The 12,203-nt window shown below is 36.1% G+C and overlaps 1 protein-coding gene across 2 annotated transcripts in view; it reads left to right on the plus strand.

The window, feature by feature from the left end:
- The window catches only part of ANO10 (anoctamin 10), a 123,705-nt gene that overhangs the window by 20,867 nt on the left and 90,635 nt on the right, over positions 1-12,203 (plus strand). Inside the window, exons 11-12 of one of the 2 annotated variants that reach the window (XM_086742761.1) lie at positions 1,452-1,580; positions 4,745-5,239. In XM_086742761.1, the coding sequence (XP_086598887.1) occupies positions 1,452-1,580; positions 4,745-4,795 (180 nt within the window). In that variant the 3' untranslated portion in view covers positions 4,796-5,239. Of the gene's footprint in view, positions 1-1,451; positions 1,581-4,744; positions 5,240-12,203 lie in introns of those variants that run through there. The other variant, XM_086742760.1, reaches the window with a different exon arrangement.

Here is a 12,203-nt window from a genome sequence, read left to right on the forward strand (position 1 = left end):
TCAAATGAAATATACTGTAAAAACATGCAAACCAAGTATTCTGAGCAATGTTCATTAGACACATACATCAGTATAAATGAAGTGGACTTAGAGGAGAAATATTTTAATATTAAGTCACTAAAATGTGTGAATTGTAATCTGGTTGTGTTTTAACATTTGATTTATTGTCTCAGTCCAAATCTATACTGCCAGTATCTTGATGGCATAGCTGCATTGACCAGACAAATGAGGCTGTGGTCATAAGTCCCAGTCGTAGCTGCAGGTATATTAATAGCTTTTGATTTTGCTAGAACAGTTTGTTTCGATCTAGGGAGTAGACTGAAAAACTGTAACACTAATGGTACAGTCATGTTGGGTTTTTTTGTAGTGTAGGTTTTTAACTAATAGTAGAAATGCATTTGCTTTGTGAATTAGAAATAATGACTTAAAAGTTTAGTTATTTGGTTTGTGTGGGAAGTTAGAGCATTGGCTGAAAGATTTCTGTTAAAGGAATACTGGAATTATTTTATCAGCTGAGCTGACTCACCAGCTTGTTGTCAAGGAGAAAGTTACTTCTGCTAATTCATTGTGACAATTGCTACAGCACAATGTTAGTCGTTCACACGCCAGAGAGGACTCTAGGATAAATAACCATTATATTGCAGAAGTAATTGTCACACTGTCGTAATATTTTCAGACATTTTGTGGGAGCTCTGTAGGCAAGAGCTTCTTAAACTTGTGCAATTGCATGCTTTTAAATGTAAATCTTTCTTTGAACAAATTTCAACTTGTATAACTGATTGTGATTTAAAAAAGGCATTTGGAACCATCCTTACATTTTCCTGTTACTTAACATTCAGACAAAACCTCACTCTGGACTATTAGTTCCTCTAGGAATTTTGCATTTTTTCCTTTATCCTGAAATAAATTTATGTTCTGGAGTACATCTCTGGATGAGTGCATACTCTTTTATGTGTTCAGGTTATGAGTCATGAAGATATCAGGGATAAGGCTGCTTACCTGTCTGCGTTTTTCCTCTAGGATTATTCAAAATTTTTCAGGAGGTGGTGTGGCATTACTTATGTCTAGATTATTAGTGGTCTCTAAATAACTTCTCAAAGTCTTCACAGTACTATGGAGTTATGGAAGAATACTGGTTTAACAACTTCACAGCAAATACACATACATGCACACAGAGAAATAAAATTAGAGGAAAATTCAGGAGTGCCAGGTTGTCTTTGTGGTATTGCAGACCTTGCTGTGGTCTTGTCCTTGCCTGTTCTTAAAACTGATGAAGTCTGGACTGCTTGCCAAACAGGTCTTACAATTCAAAAGATGAAGGAAAATAAAAAGTTAAAATAATGGATCTTCTGAGGATTTAATGAAGAGAGAGGTATTGCCGAGAGCAATTTTAGGAGTGGTAAATTAGAGATAATGGTCATAATTATAAATATATCTGTGTTTTATTTCAGTTGGCTTTTGAAACTATGAGTGTAATATCAGTTGTTACGAATTGCATACTGATTGGAATGTCTCCACAAGTTAATGCCCTTTTCCCAGACTCAAAAATGGACCTTATTCTGACTGTGGCATTGGTAGAGGTAAGTCTGCCTTCAAACAGAGCATGTATTTTAGTAGCAAAAAACGTGAACAACAGTGGAAATTATACCAGGAAGGAGACTTCCTTCCCCCCCTTATATTAAAAGGAAATTAAGATTTCCCTATCAAAGAAGTGTTTCAAAGTCTTGCTTTTTTATTTCTTTCTTTTTTGTGTGTGTGTTTTCATGTACTGTGAATGTTGTTGCCGTACTTTTCCATGCATTCCCAAGATACTGTGTATTTGTTGCTTCATGTATTTCAAGAATTTAATAGTGCTATTTCAAGAAGCAAAATAACCATGTTTTTGTGAACTAGTTATTTCTCTACTTGGTTTTTGACCCCAACATGTCTTCTAAAGACCTCCTACGTAATCTTTATAGAACTTTCCAGTAAGGCTTTTCTGAAACAAGTATGTATGATGACTATAAATACTAGTGATTGTAACAGCATTTGGGTTTCATCTTTTCCTAATTCTATGTAGTAAACACTTGAGTGTCATTCCTTTTCAGAAAAGGAAGGATAACTATGAACATTTTATATAATAACTGGGAGTGTAGGACTTTGCCCTTAAGTGTCTATCTTTTGTGACTCTCTTATACTTCATTGCCTTGACTTTCATCAGTATGCTGTTTTAGCTTTTAGGAACTGTATTACTTTTCTTATGGCAAAAAGTCTGGGTTGTCTATGTGTAGTTGTTAAACTGCATTGCCTTAGAGAGGTGCAGCAGGAGCACATACTACTTTGTTGTTCTTTTTACAGGTTATGCAATAAATTATGAGCTTGCTTTGAGTTTTATTTTCTAAGCCTTAAGGTTTGCAAAGTTAACTCTAAATGTGAATCATGTCAACTGGTGTACTGATGTATGAGTTTACTGACTGCCTGTTGTATTCTTCTATTTGCATTAACCTCAGTGAGGTACTTAATGTTAAACTAATTTGGCAATTTAAATGTAATGCTGTAGTTCATTACTAGACAGCATATCCAGAGAGATCATATTATGAAAACTGTATGACTAAATGTAAGGAGTATGAATTTATGGCAGCTTAAAGAGATGGGGCTATTTTTGCCTTTGCTTCCTGGATATTTATTTCCATTTTATCTGTTTTAATGTGAAGCTGGCTATGTGGTCTCTAGGCAGACCTCTGTTTCTTGGTAGGCCATAGGAGAATACTAATATTTTTCTCTCTAAATGTAAATTCTTCTTACATGCAGTCCTTTAGATGACAGGAATTGCAGCATGGTAATTGGGTAGCTTTTGAAATTCCTTTCTAACAGCGTATCTCAAGTTATCTATAAATGCTGTGGAAAGGGAGATGAAGAAAACAAAGGGAAGAACGTTTGAAGAGAAAAGGTAAACTAATACTGAGGGAGGAAAGGCAAAAATGTTGGTTTATATCAAGAAACAACTTTGATCAAGACCACCGATCCATAATTAACTACATTGTTTGAAGGGACTGGTAGAGGCTAATGCTGGATAAGCCGGAGGAAAGGCATTTGTTTGGTTAAAGAAAAGTCAAGTTTTACTGTTCTTCTTAATAAAAAAACCAAACAAGACAACCCATAATATACTTGTCATAAAATATATATTTAAAAAATAGTTTTTATCAGAAGTATCCAGTATGCGTGATACTTTTAGGTGTGCTGGTCTGATTTTTTTTTTTTGGCTGGTTTTGTGTTATTACAAAGTATTTATTGTCTGAGAAAACACAAAGACACAAAACCAACATATGAGTCTTGCAGTACTTTCTGCAGCATAACAACCCATCTGATTTTTGGAATGTTGTTGGTTATAAACAATTCCAAAACTTTCAATGTGACATTTAAAACTTTTGCAGTGTCCTGAGGGACAATCTGTCAGTACCTTTTAAACAATATTTAATAACTTCATTAGTATGGTTGGTTTTTGTTTGGTTCATTTTTGGGATTTTTTTTTTTTTTTTAAGTGTTAGAGAATAGCTCAGGTCATACAATCTTGGAAAAAGGTTTGTAACACCAGTTACGAAGTTTCTGGTAGTCCGAAAGAGTTCTCCAGAATGAAACACATTTTATGTATAGATTTTCTTTTAAAAACTGTAGGAAAATGAACACAACAAATATGATTTTCACTTTTGTTGAAGACAGTTTCCATTGTATTGACAGATAAACATGTTCTCAGGTGCAGAAATTATTTTTTTTATCATGTTGTACATATTTCAGATTAAAACATTATTACTTAATCTACAGGAATATTCCTAAACTGTGAGAGGAGTACAAATCTCGTGATTGGCAGCATTCCCATGTATCTTTACTATATTTATTAATGATTAAACTGTGCGTTTCACTTGTAAAGACAAATTCAGGAGCAGAATGTATCACATTAAGCATCTAGGACAAAGCTGGTGCATCTAAAGTACATCAGTGCCAAGGTAGGAAAAAATACTGTTGAATGTGTCAGGGTGTTGATAGAAAAGCATTTTAAATCACCTAGTAGAGATTCAGAAACACATGATACGAGTGAGTTATTTTACTTTCTAGTGTTTGCTGCAGGTGAAGATGAGCATTTTACAGTGTGTTTATTCTATTTTGACAGCAGCTTGGCAGGCAGTGTGAAAATGTTAAGGAACACAAGTCATTTCTTTCAGTAGGCTATATATGCTTTCACATGTTCAGTTGATGGGGTAACCTACTTAAATCTTAGCTGTTATTAAATATTTTTATCAGTTTAAAGTAATTGAGGCTCCAGTTTAATATTTATGTATCTGTCTGATGCAAAGCTAAACAGAAAAAGCACTGTTCTTACCAGAGCCAAGCATAGGTGTTACAAATGTTCTGATTTTTTTTTTTTTTCAAAAAAATGTTAGTGCTTTTTAATAATAATATTAATACTCTTCAAATGGAACATGTTTATATGGCAAGATTTTACATCACTCAGTACAGTAATGAAGAGCTGTGTGTGATATTCTTGTAAGTATTCTGTACACAATCCCTACAGGTTTATGCAAAAATAATTTTTTTTTTTGTTAACAACACTAACTCTACTGCTGTCTATACTTTTGGTAGCAAAATTAGCAAACTAAATAAAATAAAATACTAAGCATTTTATAATAAATAATGGTAAGCATTGAAATAATAACATTTAATAATAATTTTAAAGTATTAAAACAGTGATTTTTTTTTTTTTGAACAGTTGACCTATTTTCATCAATCCAACATCTGCTTCCATGGCAACATGATTTGAACCATTTGGCCGCTGAGTGCAGCAAGTGCAGTTTTCAAACAAAAAGTAGTAGATGAATGTCCTTAAAGCAGGAAACAATTAGCCCCTATTAACATAATTTTAAAATAGTTGTATCCCATAGCGTCTTTAGTTCTTCAGGCTTTCCCATAGACACATACTTCTTGTATGAACCACAGGTGCAAAGTAGGACATTCCACGCAAGCTTGTGTGAAACTGTTCCCGATCACCTCTGACTTCTTACACTGATTTGAAGAAAAAGAGGAAATTAGTTTGATGAAATTTGGTGACTAGTTGAGGGAATGGGTTAAAACAAGGTGTAACCTTAATTCTGGAGTCTTTTTAAATTTTTCTTTGAAAATTGTTAACAAAGCGTTTTGTTCCTGATGACTCTTTCTTTTTAATGTAGACAGTCATAAATTCAAAGAATGTTAGTTAATAAATCAGTTTCAGGACTACTCTGAAAGTTGAATCTAAGAAATCAGTTGTATGTACAATATTAATACAGATTACGTTTATTTCCAGAATCAAAATTTATCCGAGATCTTTTTATTGCCATCTACTGGTTCTTTTGAGATATTCGTTCTGACATAGTGTAGATTTTTCATTTTGAATAGTAAATATTAATAGCAAAGCTTGTCAGAATGAAAACAAATGTTAAAAAATTTAAAGATTTAAGTGAGTTTGTAGCTGCTGGTTGTATTCTGTAGTTTTCTGCTAGTATAGAAATGACAATGCATATGAACATCTATTTATTCTTAAATAGTCCAATGGCTTTTTGAAAGTCTCCGAATTTAAAACAGTATTTTTGCACTTTCCTATTTGTGAGTCATTTTAATTTGTTCCTCCTTATTTTCTGCTCTTTTCTCAAACCCTTCCTTTTTCAGTCTCAAGTTGAAAAACAGGCACACAGATGAATGAATTGTGTTTTTCAAACCATGTACAAACACTGAAATGTATTAAATATGTGAGTATGTAGTAAACCACTGTATTGCAACAGGTTTTTCAACCCTGATAACTGAAATGTGTTGAAATATTTTATTACTATGTTTACCTCAACTGGAGCATTCTATTTTGATGGTAATTTTCATTCCTCGCTTTAGGCTGACACAATTCGGAATATGATTTTTATCTTTAAATAAATACTTGTCGTGGTTGTAAAGGTCAGACTTGGTGTGTGAAACATAGATTTACTTTTTTATTTTTTTTAACAGAATACTTTGATCCAATTGAATTAAATGTATGTACAAAGGAATGTCTGAGCTAGGTCAGATCATGAGTCTATCTAGGGCAGAATCCTTTCTGCAGCAGAGGCCAAGGGAAGAGTTTATTAGTATAGCCAACTATGTAGTCATGCTTCCTCAAAATTAATTCCCAGGATCTGGTGATTTGCTGTGTAAACCTTTTTAAGCACCTGTCTCATTACTGAAAATGAGCTGGCCAGAGCTGCATATGAAAGTGTGCAATGTTTTTATACAATTGAATATCCACTTTTTCAAAATAATTTTATTTTATAGTAAAAAGGTAGTTAAGCGACTAATGTTAATATACTCTTATCTTAATAAGTAATTATCATGTGTATTTGTTCTCCCTGGATTTTTCTAGCTTTTCTCTGTTCTTTTTTTTTTTTTTGTGTTCTTTTCTGTGTAAGAAGGACTTTGAATTCTAAATTGGACATTGCCAGTGTGGGTGGGATATTATAGTGGAGGTTAACAAACTGGTGGCACATGAAGCCCTCTCAGTGGGAAAGAAAACCTGGGAGGTGTCTTAGTAGAAACAACAAAAGCAAAAGGGGAATGAATACTCTTTTTCTTGCTGTTAGCCAGGTGCTGGTAGGAACTGGGAGCTACAAAGGTATCAGGCGCTAGTTAGCTGAGAGACTTGAACTTTCAAGAAGTATCACAGCAATGCTTTAACTCATGTGGAGGTCCCTTTAGTAAGAAGCAGAAATGGATGTGTCTTCTGAGATTGTGCCATTCCTCATTAATTTAACATTATCTGATAGATATACTGTATTTTTACACTGTGCATATACTAGGAATGCTCCTGGAAGAGAAGCATATTCCTTAACTACACTAATAAGTGCTTCAGAAGTGTCCACCTGGAAAAACAGCAGGAGAAAACTGAGTAGGAATATTGTTTTCTGTTCCTTCAGGGATTGTGCAAGGCTGCCAAAAATGAAAAAAACTTCCAAAGGGAAGATGAATAGAGAACAGATCTTTGGAGACAATTACAAGATATTTTAAAGAATTTTATAAGAATCAGACTTTCAGATCTCTTTAAAACCCACTTAGCTTATTATTTCCCACAAATAAGTTTCCTTTAATGTATACATGTGATATTTCCAGCTCATGCTTGATCAGGATGTACCGCTTCCTTGCTGGCAGTTAGAAGTTGAACAGCCAGACAAAAACCAAGATAATAACTATTAATAACGATTGTTTATCTTCCACTTGATTAAGATTAGTAATTGTTTAATGACAAGATAGAATATGAACATTCAAAGCCTCCTAGCTTCACAACCATTCCAAGGTTGGCTTAGCATTTCATGGAACTGAATTGTTTTGTTTGGTAAATAACGTACTAGTTTATTCAGTTAAATTATTTAAATAATTTTCTGCAAATGTGATACCTGTAGCTGCCAGCACAAGCCTGAATAATGGCATTTCCTAGAGAATAGGTGCAACTATAGGATTCAGATACTGTATTTTCATACATCTGTGATGCAGTTTGCAGTAGTGTTCTTACTAGAAGGCCTTCTTCTCAGGCACTGTGATGTTCTTCCCATCTCTGAAGTTTTGTATAACTTCTTTGTCTAAGGTTGTATGTTTTGGTTGGTTGGTTTGGTTGGTTGGTTTTTAAACTGTGTGTAGCATTGGAGGATAAATCCAATTTGTCATTTGTATCCTCAGATGATTGAGGGGGAAAATGAGTGGCTCTGAGAAGGTAAGGGAATCCAAAGGTAGAAAATGTGGGATTTGCAGCTGCAGTTGGAAAGGAGATGGAGAACAGGAGATCAGTAAAACTGTTTCCAAATAGTAGGAGAAAGCCAGTCATATGTGTGTTGGAGCCTCTCTATTGTTGATTAGATATAAACACCTCTTACATCATTAAGACTGTCTCTGAAAATAGCGTTGCTTGCATATTTTCCAGTTACAAAATTGCAGAAGAATTTGCTTTTCTTTTATTAAGTTTTCTTTGCAATAACATCGGACACTAGTTTGGAGTGTTAAGCCTTCTGCATTGATTTTTGTACTCAAGTTGTTGGCTTTGTTACACACTTACTCAATATTGTAAATGTAATTAGTAGTCATTTATTGGAAACATGTAGCATGAGTTCTACAGTCTCCTATTTGAAAGTGAGCTAAATTTGTTGCTATATTTTTCCTCTCCCGACTCTCTTTAGAAAAAGTTCAAAGCATCGTTCGCTTTTTAAAATCTGGGTTTATAAAAATAATCCCTTTGGTTTTTGTTTGCTTGCTTTGTTTTGTTTTTTTAAGTACTGAGAACCACCTGGCACACTTAACTGAAAACTGATTTTGGAACTCAAATTATGCAAGAAAGTGCAGTACTGGACTGAAAGGCTGTAGTATAGAGGGTTACTTTTTTTTTTTAATAATCTGTGAAAACGTTTTATTAAATGCAGGCTGAAGATGGTCATGAGTCATGCTGTAAAGTAGATGTCAAAAGAAGTGGGGCTTAATTACTTCATTTTTGCACTGAATTTTTATCTTACACTGGAAGGAAGTGTCAATCCAGAATTTCATTCTACTAGTCAGAAGAAATTAGTGTAAGGATGTGTAATTTTCAAAGGGATTTTTCATTAACTGTGACAGTGTGCAAGCTGCCTGGTATGCTGCTGCTTTCTATTCTAATACATTGAACTCATGAGAGATTTCTAATGCATGCCTATAATCGGCTAAATCTCTACAGTGAATAATACAAAGGAGATACAGTTAGAAGCTGATGAGAATTCATAAGCCATAATATGTTTAATCAGGGTTAGTTTTAGTCAGAAGATTTGTCATAAGAGTGTGTGTGCGCAAGGTACAGGGATTACAGATAAAGCAGTATCAAATGTAAGGGTATCTTTTATTAAACTTGAAATACAGAATTTACAATACTTGAGTTTATCTACATCTCAGTATATTGTTTTCAGAAGTTCATAACCATTGCAAATTCTGAGTGAAACTTGTTTTAAAGTCCGGTGAAATGGGAATAAGCAGTTTATTGAAGGAAATATTTACATTTTTACTGTTACAGCTTAGCAAATAAAGTTGTTGAATTCAAGTACTTTCTTGTTCTCCAAGCTTCTAAAACGCTTCATTTTTAAAAAATATGGCTATATGAGTAGTTTGTAACAGATAAATTATTAATGCATCTTGAAGAATAGTATGTTGGAAAAAATTGAAGTATTGGTTTATTTGAATTTGACTGCATTTTGTAGTCTGGCTTTATTTCCCATGCAATTATTGGAACTGCAGGAGCAAGCAGGACAAATATAATGAGCATTAGTGTGACATCTTTCCAGTGATTTTTATGCCAGTTTAACAAAACAATTCTGGGGAAAGTGTATTGCATTTTTTTAAAAGCATAAAATAGGGAGGATTTGAAGGTTAACTCCTTACATGTCAAGAAGGAATCCACAGCCCAGACTGTAGAGTGTTTCTGTAAGTGGTCCTGTTTCAGTTTCACTCCCTGTAACTATGGAAGACTATAAAATTAGTTTTAAATTCTGATTGCAAACTGTCCTTTAAGAGGCAAAAGCACAGCAGGTAGGGAGAATGGGATGTGGCCATATTCCTGCCTGTGAAGACAGCAAGTTGAAAAGTGATGCTGGTCCCATTATGTTAGCAGGTTCATGAGCTTGGATGGTCCTGCCACAGCCAAATAAAACTGACTTTGGATATGTCAGAAGGAATGAGTGAATCTGCTTTTTTAAGACTTCTAGTTTTGATTAATTGGTGCATATCTTGAAAGCCACATGTAGCATCAAACGTAACTGCTGATTTCCTAGGTAGCATTGAGACTACAGTTCTTTGACAACTGTATGGTTTTTGCATCGGTGTGATTGAAATCTCAAGTTTCTGAATTTGCTGAGTATAGATAGAGCCTTCTACCGTTTTGTTTTTCTGGTTTTATGAATCTTTCAAGTTGCTGAGGCTTTCCAAGGAGCCTCGGGTGCTGTGATGGTTACACTAAGGCCTTAACTACCCAGAGGAGTTAGCAATGACAGTTACTGAAGAAGAAATTTTAGGACTGCACCTCCCCATATGGATGCTCTGTGATAGTATTATAATAGTTTTCTTCTGGTATAAATCTTTAAAATGAGAGGTTCAAAATCCGCTGAGTTTTCAGTCTGTTTTGTGTGCCTGCTCCCCTCCTCCCTGTTTCTGTGGAGTGAGTAACAGTAATGGCAGCTTGCTCACCTCCTGCCTTCCCCCCCTCCCGCCAATGTAGATTAAACTCTGAGATGTGTAGTTACAGTTTAAGTACAAAATAATTTTTATAGCAATAGATCAAAAGCTGTACATTGTAAAATGTCTTCTAAAGCTGAAGTGTAAGAGTATATACAACTCTATGATATATTTCTCAAATATTAGCTAGGGAAGCTATATGCAAAAATTGCCTTTCTAATAGAAACACTGAACAAAAAGAGGGAGGGAATCCAGCTTCCTTTGCAGTGTCACATTGTATTAATAAGTGCAGCTGTATCTTTCTTTGCTCAGCTTCTCTCTGAAGACATCTGAGCTGCAGAGATACAGGGAGTGATAGGAGCATAATCTTACAAGCCATAAAAGAGACAGATGCTTGTTTTGATCCCACAAAGCAATTGTGGCTAATATGGAAAAAGTTGTATTGTGGCTTCTTTTTAAAGTTTGGGAGAATTACAACTTTGACTCTTATTTCAAATAAAAGAAGCCTCCTGCCTTGTAATTTTCTTTTAGTGCATTGTCTAGAGATTTTGTCTTGGTACAATAATACTGACACATTTCTGCTGATGCTAACATGTTCTTATGCATGTGTATACAATTTATAACATACAATGAGAGCTTAGATTTTTTTTTTGGCAAAAAGTCAAGACTTAAAGATAAATTCATGTTAGATTATTTGTGTATACTACCAACCTTAGCTATAAACTGTAGAGCTAGATCTGGAACATCAGTGTCAAAACTGCGGAGGGCCTGAGAGGGCTACCTAGTGTTTGGAGGTGTCTACCTCAGACAAGGTTTAACTTTGTCAGGATGGGACTCAGGTGTGTGTCGCTCTCCTTCAACTCCTGTCTATTCTGTTTTTCATCATGAGAAAAAATGGGTAGCTATTTGAAAGTGGAGGAGCTGTAGTACAGTGTAACAGCTTCTCCAGTCTGATCAGGAAATGAAGATTCAGAGTATTTTGTGGACCCTGCCCCTTATGTTTAGCTTATCTAACTTTACTTTCCATGCTCTGAACTAGAATCAGTGCGTCTTGACCAACTGTCGTAGTGTAGCCCCAATTGGGACCAGACTATGCAGTCTCTCTCGCACTCCCCCCCCCACCCGCCGAGAGAATAGGGAGAGATAATGTAAGGCAAAAAAAATTCGAGGTTTGAGATAAGGACAGGGAGAAATCCTTAAAGTTACCATTATGGGCAAAACAGACTCAACTTGGGAAAACTATTCATTTATTGCTGAAAACAAAGCAGGATAATGAGACAGAGAACAAGATAACCTCCCCCTACCCCTCCCTCTTCCCAGGCTTAACATTATCTCTACTACCTTCCTCCCACCCCGAGCGGTACAGGGGGGAAGATGGAATGGGGGTTACGGTCAGTTTATCGCATGTCATTTTATGTCACTGCTTTGTTGTTGGGGAAGAACTCCTCGTATTCCTCCCTTGCTTCATTGTGGGGTCCCTCCCATGGGCTACAGCCCTTTGTGAAACTGCTCTGACGTGGGTCATCTCTTCCACGGGGTGCAGTCCCTCCAGAACAGCTGCCCCAGTGCGGGCCCTCCACTGGCCACAGCCTCCTTCAGGCATCTGCCTGCCCCAGCATGGGGTCCTCCATGGGCTGCAGGTGGATCTCTGCTCCTCCATGGACCTCCATGGGCTGCTGGGGGACAACCTGCTCCACCATGGTCATCACCACAGGCTGCAGAGGAATCTTGGCCAGGAGCCGCATTACTCCTCCCCCTCCTTCTTCACTGACCTTGGCGTCTGCAGCCATTCCTCTCACAAGAAAATTCTTCACAACAGGCAGGCAGACGCCTCTCAGGTTCTCTTCACATCATCCATCTCATCTCCTTTCCACTTCTTGCAGCCGGGCTGGGCCAAGTCAGTCCCAGACTGCCTCCCAGCAGGAGCCCAGAGGGTGAGGCCTGCAAGGCCCATAAGGCTTGCGCCTCCCCCTCTCTGCCCCTGCTCAGCTTCT

This window comes from Chlamydotis macqueenii, chromosome 2, assembly GCF_036417535.1.
Source record: "Chlamydotis macqueenii isolate bChlMac1 chromosome 2, bChlMac1.mat, whole genome shotgun sequence".
Lineage (NCBI taxonomy): Eukaryota > Metazoa > Chordata > Aves > Otidiformes > Otididae > Chlamydotis > Chlamydotis macqueenii.